The sequence below is a fragment of the Electrophorus electricus genome, chromosome 2 (genome assembly GCF_013358815.1).
Source record: "Electrophorus electricus isolate fEleEle1 chromosome 2, fEleEle1.pri, whole genome shotgun sequence".
Taxonomy (NCBI): domain Eukaryota; kingdom Metazoa; phylum Chordata; class Actinopteri; order Gymnotiformes; family Gymnotidae; genus Electrophorus; species Electrophorus electricus.
Window position 1 is genome coordinate 15,247,551 of NC_049536.1, and position 22,574 is coordinate 15,270,124.

Below are 22,574 nucleotides of genomic sequence, written 5' to 3' on the forward strand. Positions count from 1 at the left end.
CCAGGCTTTACAATCAGGCACAGGCTTTTTCTTAGATGAGAGTTTTTAAAAGTAGAAGTAGAATTTTGAGGGTCCTCAGCTGGCCCCTGTCAACACATTGCTTGCAAACTGTGATCTACACCCTTAATTGCCAGTTGTTTTAGGACTGAATGAATAAAGTAGAAGGAGAAAGAACCTTCGGTGGCATCTTTGGCTTCTTCTAAAAGACCAGACCTTTCTTGCTGAAGATCCAGAAGTATCCAGAAAAATCCAGACTCTTTTTGCAGCAGGCCTCAATTTAACACATTCAGAACATTCAGAGTGCATAAAATGTGTACACGATTGTCTTTCTAGACTTCAAATTTTGAATATGACAGAAAAAAACCCCAACATTTTCTGCATTCCTGCATCCAGCTTTCTACTGTAAAAACCCTTCAAGGAACAGTTTGACTTAGACTCAAATGACCCTGCTACTCTGGGAGATTCTTTATTAAACTGTCACATATTAGGGACAGGAGTTGTTCATGTGTGCAAGGAAAGAGCACAGGAGATACTGGTGCACTCCTCTGACTTTCAGTTTTCTTTCTTTACAGCATACTGTGAAGGGATTCACAGTTGCAGCCATGGGGTTATATGAATTTGTGCTACTGTAGTACTGTAACCATTCAAATAGGACTTTCTTCAGCTGCTGTCATTATTGTGTTGGCATAGTTTGTCAGGCTGTAGAAATCCCACAGGGACTTTAAGGAGTTTTTAAAAAAGGTTTTTTACATTTAAATGGTTACATTGCAAAAACCCCATCAAGAACCTTTTAGGAGCCTTTTAAAATGTGTAGAGCTTGTCACCATGGGAACCATCTGCTTTGTCAAATTCAATGGCTGATGTAATTTAGGCCTATTTTTTCCTGCAGTAGTAGTTGCCCCATTCCATGTGTTCATTTGAATTTCTTGCTTTATTGGTCACAATGAGGGCTATAAAGGTATGACAAGGCTGAGTGTATATGTTATTTGTTCTCTGCTTCCTAATCCTAGTTTTTCATTAAGTTTAGTGTTATGATGTTTTGTCAGCTTCTGCACTTAAAACCAAACTTGATCTATTGACATTAGCACATCCAACCATTAGGGTTTAATGTCAAACCATTAGCATCATGCTCTTCTGCATACTTTTGTTCCACTCTGCCCCTAATAAATCACTAGTTCACTTCTCAGATTAACAAGAATTTTTTAGTTTCTACACACATATGCATATGTATATGAATAATACTCCTTAGATTTACTTAGTTATAGTACATGTTCTTATACTTATATATTATCCTTATATAGTTTACTTAGATTTTATCCTTATGCAGTATATTATTTTCTCTTACTTTTGATCTATTGCTGTGCACGAGCGTCAGAGTCTGGAAGTTGCAGAGACCAATTTTTGTTCTTACACAGTGACCATAAAGCTATTCTATTCTATTCTGTCTCTGCTCTCCAGGGAACGGCTCCTTTTCAGGTGGCGTTACTGGATGATGACTATATCATGATGACCCTGGAACCCTTAGACCTGAGGGACAATGTCACTGCATATGCTGCCAGGATATCTGGGGAGCCCCGCACCCACATCCTGCCCTTCATGAATGCCAGCAGCAGCCAGGTGGCTCCTGCAACCCTACTGTATAACGCCTCCTATCATGGCCTCTGCTACACCATCAGCCTCCTGTCGGGCAATGGCTCCACCTGGTCGAAGCCGGCTGCGGTTGTGACCGTGCTCACAAGTAAGTTGAGGGTCGATGTGGTCCCACATAGTATCATTTTCTGTAGTGGTAGAGTAATGAGGTTTTATGGAAATAACACACTTTGTCTGAAAGATAATATTTCAACTGCATTTAAGCACTGGTTGACAGAGATCTATTTCATCATCTGATGCTAGAAAAAAACTCCATAGTTGCTTATGGTCTTCCATACTAATGGAAGCCTGGTTTGATGTACATTGAAAAGATGGACTCTGTTGATAGTTGACAGTTGCCTTTTGAAAGCTGTGAGAGTGTTTTTTTTGTTTTGGTTTTCTCTGTATATACATGTATTAATGTATATGTATATGTACATAGTCACTGAACAATACAGAGGTACAATAGTAGTGTTGTAGAGATGGGATGTTACATTGTTGGGTATATACACACTTCTTCCTCTTCCTTATCTCTCATATTGTCAAATGAAAACAATAAAAAGATTTTGGTATAAAGCACTTTGCCTAGGAACCACTAGCTCAACTATCCCACACTCTTCCCGTACAGAGCCTCGACCACTGGAGAGTGTCCAGATCTTGGACTACCAGCCATCTCCAGAGACCGGGGTGGTATTTGAGCTCAGCTCTCCAGAGAAGAACATCTTTAGCAGGGTGAACATCAGCTACTCTGAGGGCCATGAGCAACGCTCCATGCTTTACAAAGGTGAGCCCTCAGGTCACAGCATGGACACTATCTTCTAAAGTCATTAATGGAAAAGAAAATGACTTTTTTTAAAAAAATCGCATAGCAACAAATATGTGTGAAAAAAGGCTGTATGTTCCCAAAATGGTAGATACATTCAAATAGATGCAAATGCAGTCAAACCTGACAGTTAAAACAATTTTGTCTACTAATTATTTTTATCTTTATCTTTTAAGAAATATTGTTTGTAGTTTTTGGATAACCGTATGACTGTACTGTTTTTCTTAGTTTGGATCTATTTTATCACTCTAAATGGGTGACTGTTTTCAACCAGATTTCCTCAAAGGCAAAACGGTTTTCAAACACTGGCTGCCTGGGACATGCTACAGCAATATCACCTTCCAGTTGATCTCCGAAGCCACTGTCAACAAAAGCATTCTGGTGCAGAGGAGTGAAGTGAGCCATGAACCTCATCAGCACAGGACAGGTACACCCCACCGCTCAGAACCTATCCACACCATGCCTGGAGCCCAGTCATTCCATAGGTAGCGCAAGTAACACCCACATTATAACCTTCTCCAGCTTATGCCTTCACTGTAACCTTATGGCTGGTATTTGGTAAGCATGCTAACTATTAACAGAGAGAATACTGAACAGAGTGGATTGAACACAGGAAGATTATCTGAATGTTCTGTTTATGAATGATAAGAAAGACGATATTTCAAGAAGCTCAATGGTTCTGTGCATCCAGTGGAAATTCAGAATTAGGCTCCTAAGTTTTCCAGTAAAGTAAATGAATGTCACATTTTTTTTTAATTACTGTTTGAGTAGTGAGAGGAAAAATCTGTCCTAGTTCCCTATGGGTCTACACCTTCTGTGACATTAATTATTCAGGTCAGCTTGAACGTTAGCAAATGTGAACTCAGCTGACTCTCCGGAGTCATTCTGACCTGTGTCAGATTCATTATCCTCATAACGATGTCCAATTAAAATCAGTTCCTGCCAGAGGAAGTCATTACTTATTAAAGATTTTCCACATAACATGTTGTGAAACACATACAAAATGGTAATATTTCTCCCTTTCTATCTCTAGTACCTCACCCTCCCATCAACGTCACACTCAAGATTGTCCACCTCAGTGATAGAGACTTGCCATTGACTAACGTGCACGAGAATATTCATAAAGCCTTCATACAACGGAGGATACGTGATGTCCACCTAACACAGGAACTGGAAGAGAGCAACATTCGGGAGGAGGGTGCAGGATCAGTACCCAAAGAGGCAGACACGACAATTACCCAGGAACCCTATACTCCCTCACAGAACCTAAACACCACAGTACCACTTGTGAACAAAGCTGAATACACAACTACTGCTGCAAATCTCAACACTAATATCAGTGGTACATCACAGGATGAGAATACAACTGATTATTCATATTGGCCAGAGCCAACAGGAATTCCCTCCCCAACTGAAGGGGAGGAGGAATTTGTAAATGCAGTTGTTTCAGAGTATGAGGACTCAAATGAGCCTGGCTCAGCCATGGGTTTCACCCCGGAGCCTCTGGTCACGTCCACGAGACCTCCCCCAATTCTGCTGGAGCTACGCTGGCTACCCCCGCGACCTCCTACCTCCTATGATGGCTTCAATATCTACATATATCAAGATGGTGAGTCACCTCAAAAATTGCACTGAAATAATTTCCTTATGAGTTACATTTGTCTTGCAGACAAATTCTGTCATTAAAATTGTCTTTCTTTTTTTGGGGTGGGGGGTTGTTTTGTTTTGTTTTGTTCATTGTTTTAACTGCTTAAAGGAGGAGCTCACCTTATTTCATATTTGACCCCTTTTATTTATTGGAACCTCAGGTGCCTGATGTTAAAGAGTTAACTCAGCTACTGTAAATACAACATGGCTAACCGAAATTTTTATTGCAATTACTTTGTCAAGACTGTTTCTCCAAAAGCATTCTATACTGCCAACGTTTATAGTTGTGCTGTGTCTCCAGTCTACAGACAACTTCCTGGATGTTCCTACAGAACAAGTTGTAGTCACTAAGTTGCTAAGCAAACAACATTCACAGAAATATGTTTGCTGAAGTGTATAAAAGTGATTCTGTTATTGGTCACTTTCAACATGATGTCATCATGCCATATCAGTCTCAGCCATATTCAGGGTCATATTGCTTTCAGCCATGTTCAGACACAAAGCTCTGATTGTCAGAAGAAAAGAGGGAAAATTAACTTTTACTTTTGATCTGAATGGTAAATTTCCAGAACCAATTATTACAAGCTTCACGTTCCTGTTTACAAAAAAATCGGATTAACGTACCCCAACATATGAAGAAGAGAATGAACCAAATCCCAGTGGGATTACATTGACCACTGTGAGGACAGATAGGCCTTTGTTTTGTTTTTTAATTGTGGTATTTTCACACTGACAAATTTGCATACATAGATAATTCATCAGATTATATTTGATTGTGCCATATTTTGATTGTGTGATTGGTGGTGGAAAAAAATATTGTATCATTTTAGTTTCTGTACAAATTTTATTCTTCCTTTGCTTAACTTGAGTAACATTGGGGAAAAAAAATTCTCCCTTTCAGTGTTTTTTTTTGTTGTTGTTGTTTTGTTACCTTTTTCCAGGTAACTCAACGGAATCAGCCACGGTGGATGAGAACACTCATGAGTTCTTCACTGAGCTGTCTGAGCCTGGAACATACCATGTGCTGGTCACCACCATCAGCTCCTCAGGAGACTGCGAGCCTAGAGAGAGCACCCCGCAAGCAGGGTTCACCTTCTACCTCAGTACGTATTGATCATTACTGTGAAACATAGAGCAGAACCTTCCATCAACAGGTTCATACACTGGAAAAAACTGATGGGTTTGTTTTTATGTTATTCATTCAACATCCATTTATAATTTATCATCCATTATATAAAATGGATGTGCGTACATTTGAGAATACCTGCAGTACAGTATTATCCAGCTGCTAAGTCTTATCAGTATCTTATCAATACCAGCATGGTGGAAATTTGATTTGTATAAACATTTCTGTTTTTAATTTATATGTTAATAGTGTAATGATCTAACAGTTGGGTAACAGTCTGGAGATCTGACCAAAAAACAAATTCTTATTAGGAACATGTAAGAAGTGACTTAAAGTGTAATGATCATGCACAGCACGGTCTGTCAAATAATAGAGCAGTGATGCAATTTTTGTTACTTTGGCTGTACCATATTGGATTTGAAATTAAATCCTGGGAATCTAGGAACTACACTGCTCCTTAAAATGAGCAGACTATGTATAACAATGGCCAAGATTCAAACATAGTTCTCTATAGATGTGAATACTCTCAGATCAAACTTGTCTCCATTTGCTTTAACCTTATAGTTGCTATTTCATTTCAAATACAGTACACTCCACTAGAGAACCAAACCAAACATCCATGTTCTAATTGGCACATGGTGCCTAACCCCCTCCCCCCACCTCCCACATGCACCTGTGCGCCCCAGGCCCCACAGGTGAGTGGCTGGAGCAGCCGAGGGAGCGTCCACGGGCAGTGAGTGTGAGGATGCTAGGGGCCAGCACCGCTGCCGTGTCCTGGGCCCCGGCCGCACACAGCCACAACGGGAGCCTGGTGTCTGTGCTGTCCCTCACCTGCCTGAAGCCTAGTCTGAGCCAGCGCATGGAGAACACTTACTGTTCTGAGGTATGGATCTGGGCCCGCCACACCCACCTCAGCCAGCAGGCAAACAGGCCATTGCAAGATCAACACAATATTCCAAAGAGGATTAATAATAATAATAGGTTTATATAATAATAATAATAATAATAATAATAATAATAATAATAATAATAATAATAATAATAATGATTAGTTTTATTTATATAGTGCCTTTCAAACTCAAGGTTAATGGTTAATGGTGCTTAATTACTATACTGTAAATCATATAGGCATATTGGTATAATAGCTGGAATAACATTCAAGTTAACTAGTTCCCAGAAATAAACTTTTTAATATTTTTGGATATGATAAACATCTTATCCAGTCAGTTTGGCGATGATAGTGATCGATTTTAAATCTATTTTAAATGTCATATATTTTAAGTTACAGTATGCACAGTAAGATAGTATTGAGCTAAGGTAGCTGAGCTACTCGCCAGCGTTTTCAGTTCTCCTTTCCTGCCATTCTTCAAACCTAGATTCTGTGTCTAATTACAGGAGAACACCACAAGTGACATCATCACTAACCTGACCCCTGGTGCTCAGTACAGAGTTGTGGTGTACCACACTAATGGACCCCTAATTAGCCCCCCCTCCGAACCAGTTATTATTGATATAGGTAAGCATTTATAACCATTTAAGTATTTATAACTCACAATAGGTAGAATGTCTTCATTTTCTGTTGAGTTTATCATGAACCTTTGTATTTCTTGTTAATAAATTCTTGTTAAACAAAATCAAGATAAAGAATGAAGCAGCATTATATTATACAAGAGGGTTTTTTAAATGTTTTTGTCTTTGAACACAAGCTAAACATTTAGTAGAAGCTATGTTATTTTGAGGGTAAACACTTTCTGTTTTGGTCAGCAGACTAAATGACAGTCCATAGTATTTTGCATTTTGCTTCTTTGTATATCAATTGCTCTTGCATGCTATTCTGCCTGGTCATGCCCTTCTCTCTTTGGTCAAACCTGATTGGTTAATCGTCACATCCATCTCTCTGGCAGAGCCCACAGGGGTGCGGGACCTGGTGGTGTACCCGCTGAGCCCCACAGCGGTCATCCTGAGCTGGCAGAGGCCATACAACGTGGCCTTCCGCAAATACGTACTGCAGACCTTCTTCTTCAACTCCGCCACACAAACGTCCCAATGGACCACCTACTATGAGATCGCCGCCACCGCCTCAGTCATCGCCTCTGTGGTAAAGAGACCTTAGTCACTCAGCCCCATGCTTCAAAACAGCACTCGTTATAAGGACATCTTACCTCAGTTCGGATATGTCTGAGTCAGCAGAGGGTTTGGTATTTTGCTTCGTGACTGAATGAAAACCGAAACAGGAGGAGCGAAAACCTTCGTTCATTCGGCCATGTTTTTTATTTTCTTGTTGTTTTTTGTTGTTGGTTTTTTTTATTGTTCCATCATATGAAGATGTACAATGTTGGTGCTTAACAAATGGTGAATGGAATTCATGTAAGAAATAAGGAAATTACTTAGCGACACACCCCCACTCCCTAGGTCATCACCCATGGTAATACGTAAATGATATCCCAGTGTGAAATTTTCTCCCCATAATTATTACACGCATTCTTAATTGCGTGCGGCATGATCTGAAAGTGGTCTTCAGCACATTTGGGGGTTGAACTGCTTTATGAGGGAGGGTGTTTATTGACCTTGAATGGCGATTAAAGACTGCTAAAGTAGTGAAGTAGGAACACAATATGGCAGTTAAAACAAGGTCAGGGTAGAGGGCAGAACTTCCAAGCTAATTAAATCAGGTGGTGTAATGCAATACAGAAACAGATCAATGCATGCAGAAAGCTAGTGATTCCACCTGATCCCAAATGTCTGAAGAGGTTACTGTGCTGATACAGGAAGGGCTGTTTTAGTGGAGGGTATTAGCTCAGAGTGGGAATGGGGTTTTTGATGGAAAGATATCTCTCATGACAGATGACTTTTATGATGCTCTTGAACTTTTGCAGGCATATGCCTTACATGCTTGATGTATGCCATGAAAAAAGAGTAATAGAGGAAGAACTAAATGAAAGAACACCATTTTATTCCTGCTCTTCCCCTTCCTTTTTAACAGAGAGTGACTGATCTGTTACCTGCATGGTACTACAACTTCAGGGTGACCATGGTGACCTGGGGTGACCCGCCACTCAGCTGCTGCGACGGCTCCACCGTAAGCTTCGTCACCGGTGAGGCAGTATGACACATCATGTCATAATAGTTGCACGTTACACCAGAGCTGCAGGTCCTATACATGGAAATTATATGAAAATGTCAGCATCTGTAACAGCACCCTTACAGTGCATACTGCATTGTCGGAGACCTGCAGTTATCTGAACCCAGACCAGATGCAAGCCCAGTTGAGGAAACATTTCGATCGGCACTAATTCATCCATCACTTAAACTTATTTTCTCAGCTCCGGAGGCCCCACACATTTCGTCGGTGGATTATGCCCATGGCACCCTGTATGTGCGCTGGACATATGGGGACCTTTTCACTGACCTGTCCCACTCCAGAATGCTCCACTGGCAGGTGGTGGCAGAGGGCAGAAAAGGCTCCAAGAGACGCTTCTCTGCTGATGTAAGTAATGTAGGATCTAGGTGATCAGATGGGAACTGCTAAAATTAAATCGAAATGCAATACCATATTCTACCTTAAATCACTCCCCTTTAGTTTCCCTCTGTACATAATGAATGGTAAAACAGCTTCTTAAAATGTCAAGATCAATGTGCCCAGAAAAAGTCTAGAATGCCCAGTAATTTTAATGGCTTGCATGGTGAGTCATCAGACCTCAGTAACTTCTGTCGTTCCATAATTTACTGCCGGCATTACTTACAATTCTAGGTGATTTACCGTAACCATCCTGTGGTACTGCTAATCCATGAAAAAGGGACACTGGTTTCTGAGCAGCAAGCTGATCTCTGTGGTCTGAGAGACAGCATCTTTAACATTGTTAGCTAATGATGAGATGTGCTATTGATTGCTTCTTTGGTGTCTTTTTGAGTCCTAATTAAAAAGGTGAAGGGTGCATTCCTCTGCTTTTTCTGCTCCCTGACACTAGCTTGTAATGAATCCAATTACCCACCACACATATTTATCTAACACACAGCAAAGGATTAATTAGAGGCTGCTAAATGTTTCCAGACAGAGAGAGGGGTGGTAAGGCTTATCTGCCCCCCAGCCTTGCTTACACACTGCAGCCAAAGCCCATCTCTCGGGGAGTGCTGGCCTGGGGATTGGCTAAAGATGGGAGCGTGGGCTTAGAGGATTGGCTGAGACTATGAGCATTGGCTAGATGACTGGCTAAAACTGGGATCATTGGCTAGGGGATTGGCAAATACCGAGGATTATGGCAACTGCACTTTTGAGTTAACTGAACCTTCATACACCAGCTTCACCCTTGGTCTGTACTGGATTTAAATGGGATTGTGGGTTTGTCCTCAGCCTGCAGCCTTCTGGTCAGTGATAATACATAGCTCATGAAAGCTGGAGCCATAACGGGCCCTGTAGCATCATGCACTTTCCCTTGAAATGAGTACACCAATATTTGCGTCATGCAGGAAGAGCTTGCAGGAAGGCCATATCAATAGACGTTCTGACTTCACTTCAATCTCCTGAGTGACACTATTGATTTCTTAACCAACATCCGCCATTGGAGTATTGTTGTGTTCGATATTTTAAACCTATTTGAGTGGTGAAAAAGCTTAAAATTGAAACAGATATCAGTGCTAATTATATTGGCATTAGCTAGATACTGTATATTTGGGCTATATACATATATATATCTCAGTAGAAATCCCAAGAAGATTCTAGGTGAGTATCTGTAGTATACTGTAGTAAGAGATGTACTATAAATCATATAGGCATACAACAAAATTGTAGTAAAGTACACAGAGTTTCCAAAGAAACAGAACATTTCGGACAGTGGTCCTTCATCAGCTGTGTATGTAAAGTGCTTCTGAATTAGTAGTAGGAGGAGCCAGTTTATAAGTATATGTTTAAATCATAAAATTCATTCTATGGGGTTCTAATGTTCCAAGTGTAGATGAGTTCTTTTTTTAAATTTCCTAATTTCATTGCTGCCATAGTAACAATTTGCCATGTGCAAACAGTCACTAATGCAACGTCCATTTGTATTAAAATGCCTTGCCAGTGGAAATGACAAATCCTTAATGGGCCAAATGTTTTATATATATAAAACCTTTTTGTGGGGAATTTTTAGATATATTTATATATAATTCCCCACTAACCCTCTTCCGGGCGGTCTCTTTTTCCTACAAGCTTGGGTCCTCTACCAGTGGTCTGGGAGCTTGAGAGTCCTGCATAGAATCTTATCTTTTCCCAGGACTGCACTTTTCTGGATAGAGATGCAGAGATATTGATATTGAGATGTTAATATTGAGATATTGTTCGTAGGATCTGCTGGAGCCATTCGCCCAGTTTGGGGGTCAAAGCCCCTAGTGTTGTAATTTTCACAAGAACCACTATTATTGCTTTTACCTTACACATCTTTTCTAGCTGTTCTCCTAGCCCTTTTTTCAAGCTTTTCATGTTTCTTGGTCCTGATGTCACGATCACTTGGGATTGCTACATCTATCACTACAGCCCTGTTCTGCTCTTCTACTATGTCCATTTGGCCATTACCATTTTGTCACTCAGGATCTGGAAGGTTCTTAAATTGGACATTCTCCACCACTTTCAGGGGAGTGTCCCACACTGAACGCTGAACTTTCAGACTGTATAACACACAGATGTTTCTATATACTATGCCAGCCACTTGGTTATGGCATTCCATGTACACTGTGCCTGCTAGCATCTTGCATCCCACTGTTATGTGCTGGATTGTCTCAGGGCACCTGTGCACAGCCTGCATCTGGGGTCCTGCCTGGTGTGGCAGATGCCAGACTCTATCGATCTTGTATTCAGAGCTTATTTCTGTGCTGTGATGATTATCGCCTACGTGATGCCATTGGCAGGATTTCCCCATATCAGCTACTTCCACTATTTACCAGTGGTACATACCATGCAGGAGTTTATCCTCCAACAATGGTTCCTGCTCCTCCTCATTCCCATCCTCCTCAGGTTTCTGATGTCTCAGGTACTCACTAAGCACTTCGTCACTTGGGGCCATCTTCCTGGCATACTCCTGGATCTTTGATGTTTCCTGGATAGTGGCACTGATGTTCACTAGCCCCCCTCCTTTCGCTTAGCATATAGTCTCAGAGTGCTGGATTCGGGATGAAATCCTCATTCCATTGTGAGGACTTTCATTGTCTTGATGTCAGTGGTTTCCATCTCCTCCTTTGGCCAGCCGATTATACCAGCAGGGTATCTGATGACAGGTAGAGTGTAGGTGTTGATAGCCCAGATCTTGTTCTTCCCATTCAGCTGACTTCTCAGGACTTGCCTCATTCTTTTTATATATTTGGCTGTGGCTGCTTTCCTTGTGGCTTCTTCATGGTTCCCATTTGCCTGTGGGATTCCAAGGTACTTGTAGCTGCCCTCAACATCTGTTATGTTATCTTCTGGTAGTATGATCCCCTCAGTTCTGATTACCTTTCCTCTCCTTGTAACCATCTGACCACACTTATCCTGTCCAAATGACATTCCGATGTCGTTACCGTATATCCTAGTGAGATGGATTAGTGAGTCGATGTCTCATTCACTTCTGGAATACAGCTTGATGCTATCCATATAGAGGAGGTAACTGATGGTTGGTTCATTTCAATTGGTTAGTTCAATTGTCAATTATTGGAGGTAGCCCATCACCACTCCGAAATAACCCCAGCTACTTTTTGAATAATTTTTGAGCACCTCTTAATTTAAAGCCAACTTTTCATGCCCCCAGGATCAGATGTTTGTTAGAACTGCCAGCTGTGTTCAGTGTTCCTTTCTCTCTCTCCACAGGTGACACGGAGCATGATGAAGGCCACATTGGCTCTCCCTCCTGGTGACATCTACAACCTGACGGTCACGGCCTGCACTGAACGTAGCCGCAACACCTCCATGCCCCATATCATGAAACTGGGTTAGTATTTAGCCTCTGGCCACAATGTCTCCTTGGTGCTCACTCAGCAGCATCTTCAGCTTTGAGTCTCCACATAACTTATTTGATATTTATTGGTCTTGGAACTTGAAAGTTCAGCTGCTTCTGAGGAGAAATAATATAGTACCAGTGAGTTGACAATGGCAATGTATCAAACAGGGTAGGTAGTTCTTTGATGTTGTGGTAGTCCAGAATGAACACAGAAATATTAGCATGTGAAAGAGAACCTGCAGCGTGGTTTCCCACCCCTGAGAGAGGTGCAGAAAGCTATGAGAACACACACACTGGGATTTAGGTGCGGTGAAGAGATGGGTTCTGATTGGGCCACTTCTGTGAGGTGGATAGGCCTGATTACTGGTGATCCCTTCCAGAAAAGGGCTCAGAGACAGAACAGGGAGAGTATGAAAAGAATACTATGCTTATGGAACCTGGGTAGGTGTATTTCTGAAAAGGTGTACATTATTATTGTTATTGTTGTTGTTATTAAAGCACTAAATATTCTTTTGTATTAGGTACATGTTTTTCAGTCACAACACAGTCACAATTTCCAGAAAAGGTTTAAAATCATTCTCATAGTTGATCTTTTTCAGTTGGAAGGCACATTGAAATAGTGTCCTGTGGATTCCATTTTCAAGTTATCATGAAATTCTCACTTATAAAAACAGTTTAGATAAAAAAAGCAAAATCGCATGGAATTGCACTCCATTTCAGCTCATTAACTGCCTAACAATTTGTTACATTTTTGCTTTAAAGGAGAAATAGTATACAAAATTGTACATGACTTGTCAGTGTATGTGACCGATGAGAAATTGAGACATTGACCCATGTTCTTCATTGCAGCATATTTGGCTTTTTGTGGAAAACATGCAATCCTACAAACTCTTTGGATTTGATACTGAATGTGATTTAAAACTGAGCAAACATCCCACCCCAATTCAATCAACACTCCCACTATGTAGTCATCATTTCTGTTGGATTCTGTAAACACTGCAGAGCTCTTTAGCATTACGCAATGTCCACCCCACATGAAGCATCCATTAAGAGCAGGAGTCATTAGTAAAATATATGGCATACAAAATCGATGTGGAGAAAATGGCAGGTTCGACCACATTGTGCAAAGACTGAATTAGGGTTGTTTGCGTTCTTATTTTTGAGAGGTGCTCTTTACACAGAGATGACCTCAAAGAGTACAAGCAACTGTTAACTTGTTAAAGTGTAAGAAATATCTCTCTTAAGCATTTCAGTTACGCTGTTGAGATGTGTAAAATACTTGCGTAGCTGCCTGCGTCAGCTTGAAGTTACTTTCCTCACCACAGCCTTTTCGTCTTACTTAAGGAGCCTTTTTTTCGCCTGCTGCTTTTTCAGAGGAAGTTGCAAGACATGTGCAATTTTCACAGAATTCAATGTTCTTCTCACTCAGATCCAGTCCCTCCCAAGTCCCTGTACACAGTCAATGCCACACCTTCCGCCGTCACCTTGCTCTGGACAGAGGAGGGAGTGGTGGATTACTACCAGGTCATCTGCAAACAACTTGGACCCAACAAGCAGCTCAAGGTAGGGAGTTGCTACAGCGACCGAGATTTTGTTGTTTCTCAGTTACAGTTGGTCAGGTTAAGCTACAGTCGCAGTTGCCTATTTATTAAGCTCTTGTTATAGATTCCTAATGGAATGATGGAATTAATCAAGAGATGGGAGAAAAGGCAATTCAGTGTGAAAGAGCAGTTAAGTTTAGTGTAACTTACACTAAAGGCAACACTTATGGATTATTTCTACTGAGTGGAATTAACTGTCTGATTGCATTCTGGACTGAATAATGCTGTCTTTTCCTCCTGCCTCACCAGGAGTTGTGCAGGAGCTTAGTCCGCTGTGAGTCCAGAGCCTATTTTTCAATCCTTTCAGCCACTCCTGCATTCTTTCAGCCACTCCTGCATCCTGCAATCTTGTTTTATACGCATGTCACCCTCCGAGACAAACTCTCATAAGCAGAGGTCACAGGCTTAAACACAGCCAGACAGCAAGTGCCTTTACATGATCTTATCTAGGGTAAAGTCCTGAAATAAATAAACATGCACACAGCATGGCGGGATTGATCTTACTGAAGCGGCCCACAGTTTATTACAGAAATGATTTTAAAAGGTTGCGAGGATGAAATCACACAGACAGGAGGAGGGTTTATGCGGTTGTCCAGGCAACAGCGAGTGGAAACACCTCGGGAAGGGGGGAGGGTGCATTCTTTTTTCGTCTCTGTCCATTCACCGACTTCTGCGCCGACCTCCAGCTCTGGGCGCTAACGGCGCCCGAGCCGTGACAGTGTCATATTGGAAGTGCTAAGCAGACCTGCTCGAGAGCTCCAGCTGCTCACCCTCAACAGCCACCATCATTCGTTTATGAATGTTCATTTAGCCCTAAAACACCTTAGCGGGTGGTATATGCTTGGGAAAGCAACTTTTTGTGTGTGTGTGTGTGTGTGTGTGTGTGTGTGTGTGTGTGTGTGTGTGTGTGTGTGCAGGTGGGTGAGCCCCAGATGGTCCATGCTCACGTCCTGACTGTGGCAAACCTGCAGCCCTCCACCTCCTACAACTGCAGCATCACCAGTTACAGCTACAGCACCCCCAGCGAGCCCACCTACTTCACCATCTCCACTCTGGGTAAGTTCATGTACAAGAGCTGTTAGGATCAAAACCTGCAGCAGTGTTATGTAGGACTGTCTGTCTGAGCTTCTGAAAGCACACATTTGATTACAGTTACAGTAGCAATCGCTTCAGTTTCCTCTCAAGCTTCACATCATAATGTGTTTTTTGAAGGGCGCTTTTGAAAAGGAGGCAGTTTAAAGTTGTGTGCATGTGTGTACGTGTGGGTGTATGCAGCGCGGGAGATGAACCCCAGTGTAGCCGCTATCTCTGCGCTGGCTGTGCTCAGTGTATTGCTCATCAGTCTGCTGGTGCTCTTCCTGCTGGTGCTACGCAAGAAGCACATGCAGATGAGCAGGTGAGTGCCCCACTACTGCTGCCCCATACACTAGCACAACACCTCAGCCTCTATCTGGGACGAGTCTAACTTCTAGTTAGAGTTTTTTTTTTTTTGACACACCACTCAAGGACATAATTGCCCATCTCAGAATACCATACCATTAAAAGCATTATGTCATTGTGTCATTATCACATTTCAACATGTTACAGGTGTGTTTTTAGTAGCTTAGCTATGAAAGTTGACCCGAGTTTAATATGTTGTTCAACTTTAGGTTATGAGCTCTCAGGAAGGCTTTAAAATGGTGTGACATGTTGTTATGTTAAAATGGAGGGTCATTCCGACGTCTTTGTTTTACTGCAGGGAGTGTGGGGCCGAAACCTTCGTCAACTTTGCCTCTTTTGAGCGGGATGGCAAACTTCCTTACAACTGGTAGGAACCCCTCCTACTTCTGTGGTGTAGGAGTAGCACATCCACTCATCAAGCGAACTGAGTTGAAAACTTCAGTTGGCAAACAATCAAGGCAACAGATGCCAGTACTCACACCCATCTGACACATGCATGCCCACCCAGACAGAGGGAAAAAGAGAGAGAGAGAAGCAGTGTTATGGGAATGCCACTTTAGTGTGGTCTTTAACCTCAAATGCAAATGACTCGGTTTGAAGCATCAAACGAGGTGCCAGTTTCCAAGAATATTCACCAGGCTCTTGACTGCCCAGTGCTATAATGTTTAGATTACAAAATAAGGGAAGCAGGATGTAAGAGAGCAGGAATCTGAAAGTTTTACACACAGGTAAAAATTAATCATGTGGCCTTTCATGGTCAGATATGGCTGGATTAGTGTGTAGCCAATTTTTATTGCATCTTATTGCCACTGTTTATTGTATGTTTTGTTATGAAGTTTTTGGAACCTTTGGCGACCATTTGTTAAATTGACAAGAAATTAAAGTGGAGGGTCACAAGGATTTCTGCATTTCTCCATCAGTGATATGACCAAGTACTGTGCACACCTCACCCAAAGTGGCCCTGGAAAGACTGGTCTATATAGAATGGTCTATATGCTTGTGATTAATATAACAGCTTAAAGACAGTCAGTTAAGGCAGATTTTGGCTTTCACAAAAAGGACCATTGCCATTATAAGGAAATGCACCTTGTACAGTGTTTATGTAAATGTCCTATATTTGTCTGCTGCTACAGTGATCATTAACGTGCCTGTGTTGAGCTTCATCAAGGACCAACAGAGTGGCTCAAAGTGGCCACCTGTGCTAAGGGTACATTTAATAGGCTACCCAGCATTTGAACATTTCAGAGTAGTTGCTTTGTCAGAAATTCTGTTCCTCTCTGCAGTTGCACAGAAACAAAAATGTAGTGCTTTAAAAGAATCAGGGTAAAATTCCACATCCGCTGTCCATGCGCCATTGATCACACACGCTCATAAGCGCAGTTGATGAGCTAATAACACTGTGGACTGCATGAGGCATTAATTAACCCCGTATGAAGCACTAATTAAGTACGTGTCAGTCATCACTGTCTGTCACTATTACTAATGGAGCACCATGTTTTGTCCCCAACTTTTCGCCCTTGGTGTTTTTCTTTTCTGTGGTTGTTTTTTGTTTGTTTGTTTGTTTGTTTGTTTTATTCTTTATTTGAACCCCTTCAGGCGAAGGAGCCTCTTTGCCTTCCTTACTCTTCTGCCATCCTGCCTTTGGACTGACTATCTTTTGGCTTTTTATATTAATCCGTGGTAAGTAAAGTGCTGACAGCCAGATGCATCATAGGGGCATGTGTAAGAAGCCCACAGCCTTTGCCCGCGACCATAGACATAGCATCATACATTCATTTTCATGAAAGCAGTATGTTGGTGAACAATCTGAATTACACCAGTTTTCCAGTTACCCCAAATGTTGTCCAAACATGTCTGGTGTCCAAACTCTTCCTTTTTTAGTTTTACAATGGGCTATGAGGCTAACAACAGAAAAACAAACAACAGAAGATCCAACAACACAAGCTCACCCACGACTAAGTGCAAACTGCCTGTCAAAATCTTCAATTTGCCTCAGACGCCACTGAATTACGTAATCTGAAACTGACCTTCTTTTGTCATTTCTTACACCATATTACATACTATTATCTATAAAATGGACAAAGGTATGTCACACTAGCATAGTAGTAGCAGCTATATTAAACCCAGAAACATTCTTTGATTTATATAGTTAAAATTTAAACACACACTTATTCTGCAAAATGGCCTTACCTCACCACAAATGCATTTTAAGAAAAGAGGATATAAATCTTCCTTACATGTTAATTATGTTATCATCATGGCACCACTGAAAAACTAAAATGACCATCAGACATGTCTCGGCTGACGTTTAGGAAATCATGGGAACATTGGTTCCTAGTGCTCAGCTGATCATTTCCAGTCTAACAATAAAATCTTGTGGACTTCTGACGATCTGCTTTGCGACAAGGATTCAAAGCCATTTTGGATCTTTGTTGGTGTCCCTTAGCAAAACGCTCTGTCTATGGTTGTGCCTGAACCCAGGGGACTGTGATCACTAAAATAATCACACAACTGCAATATCACCTATAGCATTTTGCTAACAAAAATAGCATGAAACTAACATGGAAGTAACGAGTCTTTGCCTATAGTTAACAGAGGCTGCATGCTCTTGAAGGACTGGTTGACTAACAATCCATAGGAAACAAAATAGCAGAATGCAGAGTAGTTCCAGAATGCTCAGTTAAGGATTTTGGTTCTTTGGTCACACAGTTTGCATGTTTTTTGGCTTTTTGTTAATTTTTTTAGCCCTGAATATAAGATAATGTGACCATATGAACTGAGTGTGAAAATGTACTGTAGCTGTTTATGGATTAGCTTGAGGGATGAATGCATGCTTCCTCTGAAAGCCTGACTTTGTTAACAAATATGTCTGCAGACCAAAATTCCTTGTCTTACTTGATATCCATTATAAGTCTCATGCAATAAACGTTTTTCAACTTGCTATCAGTCCCCTCACTCATTTGACCCTTGTGGATGAGTGGTATAGTAATATAATACCTGTAATACCATGCAGTCATTGATGTGGTGACATTGTATTAAACAAAGCAAGACCCGGTTCAGTGAAGTCTTCTGCCACTTTCTGTACCTGTAGGAGCAAGACTGCTCTAAAGAAAAGGAAGCTAACAAGGTAACACTAACTTGCAAAAAGGCAATGTGTATAACTGTGTAATGTTTTGTTTTGTGTGTCCATGTTTTTATGTTTTGTTTGTTTGTTTGTTTGTTTGCATGAAAGCCCAGAGCTGCTTTACTAAACTAGACTAAATCATCTAACACTCCATACAGAGTGGATCAGTTCTTACTCTTCTATTGGCAGGTCTTAGAAAACTCCATGAGAAATGTGCAATGAAGAAGACTACCATTAATTATGAATCTGAAACACACTAAGATTTATATAGAATGTGACATTACATAGTTTACACATTACTGCCTGGAATTTCCAGCCTCTTCAGCCTGTAGGTATTTCTTCTTGACAATTCTGAGGAAACTTAGGAACAATGTCAGTGCCTCTCATGTGAAATTTAGGAACAATGTCAGTGTATCTCATGTGAAACCTGGACATTTCTTTTCTGTGTGAAGCCCAGTGCAGTTAGATGACTTTGAGGCCTATGTCAAAGACATGAGCAAAGACTCCGCATACAAATTCTCCCTTCAGTTTGAGGTGAGGAATTTTTTTTACTGGATTTCCATCTGTTTTTGAAATAAATCCACAACTTATTTGAGGTTACCTCAATGAAATATGAGAGCTTTGAGTAGTATCTATGCCAATTCCACTCAGGTACATGTCTAGTTCATGGTTGTGAAATGGTTGCTTCATATCTGAAAGCTTCTGAACTCAGGCAAAGACATTTGGCCAGACCTGTAGTCAGAGTAAAATGAATCTGTTTCTGTGTCTTTCTTGTTCCAGGAGTTGAAAAGTGTTGGTCTGGACCTTTCCCATGATGCTGCGGACCTGTCAGTAAACAGGCCTAAGAACCGTTACACCAACATTTTGCCCTGTGAGTGGTCCTCCATGATCTTCTCACCCTGCAGAGCTGTAGTAACATTTCTCCTACTGACTGCTGACTCCTTTTCCCAGCAAAAACACTGAGAACAGGAAGCTTTAACTCGTCTGCCTTATTTTGTCTGTTTGCTTTGTTATTACCTGTTACATATGCATCTGCAATTGACGAAACGCATGTTTTTTGAACAGACGATTTCAGCCGAGTGAAGCTTATCTCTATGCACAATGACGAAGGCTCAGACTACATCAATGCAAATTACATCCCAGTGAGTACTTACATGTCCGCTGATCTGGATGTTTAAACCCCCTAACTAAGCGTAGCATGAAGTGAACCGCTCTTCGACCACAGCTTGTCGATTACTCGCTGGTACTGATCACGCTGCCCTACTCAGAAACATAGCCAAACATTAGCAAAGGATTGAATTTGAAGCTAATTAGCCTTAACAAAACTGGCTCATTGTAATATGTAGTATCTCTTGTCTGCGAGCTAAAAGGTGTTTTTCTGGCATCCACAGGGCTATAAATCACCTCATGAGTACATCGCCACGCAGGGGCCTCTCCCAGAGACACGCAATGACTTCTGGAAGATGGTGTTGCAGCAGAAATCACGCATCATCGTCATGCTAACGCAATGCAATGAGCGCCGGAGGGTCAGTTCCCAAGGCAACCGGCCCCAGCCTGTCCATCATCCTTCTCGGCCGTCTGGTGCTGTAATTAATGTTCTGGGGGATGGGGACTTCCTTAGCTGAATCCCTGAAACCAGAAATTACAAGGGAAAAAATGTGGAAAGAGGAATGAGGAGAAGGACATGCAGAGTATTTAACTGCACAACTGCACAAGAAGCATTGCATCCTTTTGTTTGCTATCATTGCAGCTCTTCTGGTTTGGAAAGAAGCATTTGGGCGTCACAACCATCCCCCATCTTTTGCAATATTAGCTTATGGTTTCTCGTGCAGGTGAAGTGCGATCATTACTGGCCGTTTACAGACGAGCCTGTGTCCTATGGGGAGATCACCGTGGAGATGCTGTCCGAGAGTGAGTCGCCTGAGTGGACCATCAGGAACTTCCGCCTGGGCTACGTGAGTGTCAGCCGTTGGATTGGGAGCGAGAAACTAGACTGGACTTATTTAGCATTTTTGCTGAAATATGTGCCTCCTCTATAACCATTTTACTGTGTTCCCTAAGGCTAGAAATGTTTTTGGGGGTTTTTTCATACCATTGACAGGCTACATGTTTCTAATGAAATTTAGTAAGACCGCAAACTATATTAAAGAATGACTTACATAGGTCTGGTGGTTATTCTAGAATAGCTTCCAGCAACAGCTAATAGTCCAGCTTCTGAACATTCTGAACTCTTCAGAGATGCCTCAGGAGTCAGGTTTGTGTGTTGCAGTCCTGTGTCTCATGACTTACTTAGCGCCCCTGTGCTGTCATCCCCTACAGGCAGATGAAACACAGGACGTGTTGCATTTTAACTACACGTCTTGGCCTGACCACGGAGTACCCACAGTGAATGCCATAGAGAGCATCCTGCAGTTCGTGCAGATAGTCCGCCAGCAGGTCAACAGGACCAAAGGACCAGTTATAGTCCACTGCAGGTGAGCCCTGTCTTGCTGGAGAAGACACCTTCCGAATATCCTATTCTTTAGGATCTCTGTTTTGAGACTTGTTGCACTTGTGTAAAAATAATGGTAAAAGCAAACAGAATGCATCCCCATGTGAGTGGTTCGGCCCATCTCCCACTCCAATACACCGCTACATGCCATAGCGAAGCACATGTCCAGGATAAAGCTTGATGAATACTGCATGCTCTGCAGGGATGGGCCACTGGCATCGCACACAGTGACAGTGGACTTGTTGTTCCCTCAGTCTTCATTGATCCACTGTTTGAGGCTAACAAGTAAGAGGGAATTACCACAGCCTGACACTGAGAACGTGATCTTCAGCAGGAAAGCTGGGGCAGTCCACGGGCACTCGGTGCTTTTTATTAGCCATCCACAGAAATGATTCAGACTGCAACAAATGGAATTCAAAGCAGAGTTGTTGTGAGAGGCCTCAAGGCGTAAAGACTTTTTGAGTCACTTTTCCAGCTCTCCTTACGAAAGACACAGAGAAGACCGGCGGAAACGCTGGCACCTCATTGTAGCATTTAGGCTGTACAGTGGACTACAGTTACAAACTGGACCAAGCAGATGGGTTGTAATCATTGTGGCAGGCAGCCAGCTATTGATCCACACCATGAGGCAAATGAGTTTTGGTTTTAAGGATGTTACAGAGATCACTATGAAAGAACACCCATCACCAATGGTACAAGCCATGGGTGCTGTTCCATCCAGGTTTTTTCATGTGAAAATGATAACCAAAGTTGTTGAAAAACTATTTTGCAAAATGTTTAAATGGAAACACAATCTCTCTTTCCACTGTCACTGGCAGATGGCAGTACCAGACACCAGTAAACTGAGGTAGATGCGAAAACATTCCTGAGTCTCAAGTTCAAAAGCCAAAAAATCCCCCATGTACTCCATGAGGTTCCATACTTGCCACTGATATGCGGACGTCTCCAGCAGTAGGATTCTTGCTTGAGAGCATTTGCCTGCATCTATAGAGGACGAGAAACATGACGATTAGCCCAAACAAAAGAAATCAGAAATTAGAACTTGCTCTGTATTATTGACTTGGATCACATGCTCTGTCCATACTTACTCTAATGCTGTTTTCATGATGTATGATAAAGGACAAAATAGGTTAATTCACCAAATCAGAGCAAATTTGAAAAGCAGCTTGTTCTGCATTAATTGTTTTGACAGTTATATTGTATCTTAAATTTAATCTGGATCAAAACATTGGGGTTTAACTGCAAACAAGTGACAGATGCAGATCTTACTGATCATATCAGCACAACATCCGTTGTTAATGTAATGGGTTCACAAATTAGATAGACTTGCATTATAAAGTCTTGTTTCATAAATAGAAATATAGTATTGCTGCATGGCAAATATTATATTTGTTTCATATATTAGATTCCTAATCTAACACCCCTGCAGAGATCAAACTAAAGCAGTACCTAGTAAGTAAAGCAAAACTAGGGTTTTTATGCTAAACCTAAATATGGTCTTGCCATTGAGTATATTTGGGTGTTCAGTGTACTGTCAAGGTAACATCCACCTTTGCCTCCAAAGGTCTTTTTCCCTGTCTTTGTCAGTGTCTAGCCATTTTGCACATTATGGGTTCATTGTTTGTCCATTCTTTGTGCAAGAGTTGTTGCTCCCCAGTTGCCTAGACACTGTCCATGGAATGGAACTTCATCGTTCACTGGGCCTCTCACACATACAGCCCCCACCCTTTCTGTTTGGTAAGCCACTGG

At 41.6% G+C, this 22,574-nt stretch overlaps 1 protein-coding gene across 3 annotated transcripts in view; it reads left to right on the forward strand.

The window, feature by feature from the left end:
* The window catches only part of ptpro (protein tyrosine phosphatase receptor type O), a 53,240-nt gene that overhangs the window by 26,183 nt on the left and 4,483 nt on the right, over nucleotides 1–22,574 (forward strand). Inside the window, exons 2-24 of one of the 3 annotated variants that reach the window (XM_035523652.1) lie at nucleotides 1,459–1,738; nucleotides 2,258–2,413; nucleotides 2,727–2,879; nucleotides 3,486–4,061; nucleotides 5,041–5,202; nucleotides 5,912–6,108; nucleotides 6,621–6,741; nucleotides 7,130–7,323; nucleotides 8,209–8,320; nucleotides 8,549–8,712; nucleotides 12,040–12,160; nucleotides 13,599–13,732; nucleotides 14,688–14,826; nucleotides 15,046–15,166; nucleotides 15,509–15,577; nucleotides 16,807–16,890; nucleotides 18,302–18,337; nucleotides 18,787–18,868; nucleotides 19,115–19,205; nucleotides 19,400–19,476; nucleotides 19,726–19,860; nucleotides 20,167–20,289; nucleotides 20,654–20,808. In XM_035523652.1, the coding sequence (XP_035379545.1) occupies nucleotides 1,459–1,738; nucleotides 2,258–2,413; nucleotides 2,727–2,879; nucleotides 3,486–4,061; nucleotides 5,041–5,202; nucleotides 5,912–6,108; nucleotides 6,621–6,741; nucleotides 7,130–7,323; nucleotides 8,209–8,320; nucleotides 8,549–8,712; nucleotides 12,040–12,160; nucleotides 13,599–13,732; nucleotides 14,688–14,826; nucleotides 15,046–15,166; nucleotides 15,509–15,577; nucleotides 16,807–16,890; nucleotides 18,302–18,337; nucleotides 18,787–18,868; nucleotides 19,115–19,205; nucleotides 19,400–19,476; nucleotides 19,726–19,860; nucleotides 20,167–20,289; nucleotides 20,654–20,808 (3,482 nt within the window). The remainder of the gene's footprint in view (nucleotides 1–1,458; nucleotides 1,739–2,257; nucleotides 2,414–2,726; nucleotides 2,880–3,485; nucleotides 4,062–5,040; nucleotides 5,203–5,911; nucleotides 6,109–6,620; nucleotides 6,742–7,129; nucleotides 7,324–8,208; nucleotides 8,321–8,548; nucleotides 8,713–12,039; nucleotides 12,161–13,598; nucleotides 13,733–14,687; nucleotides 14,827–15,045; nucleotides 15,167–15,508; nucleotides 15,578–16,806; nucleotides 16,891–18,301; nucleotides 18,338–18,786; nucleotides 18,869–19,114; nucleotides 19,206–19,399; nucleotides 19,477–19,725; nucleotides 19,861–20,166; nucleotides 20,290–20,653; nucleotides 20,809–22,574) is intronic. The other 2 variants (XM_035523653.1, XM_035523654.1) reach the window with 2 other exon arrangements.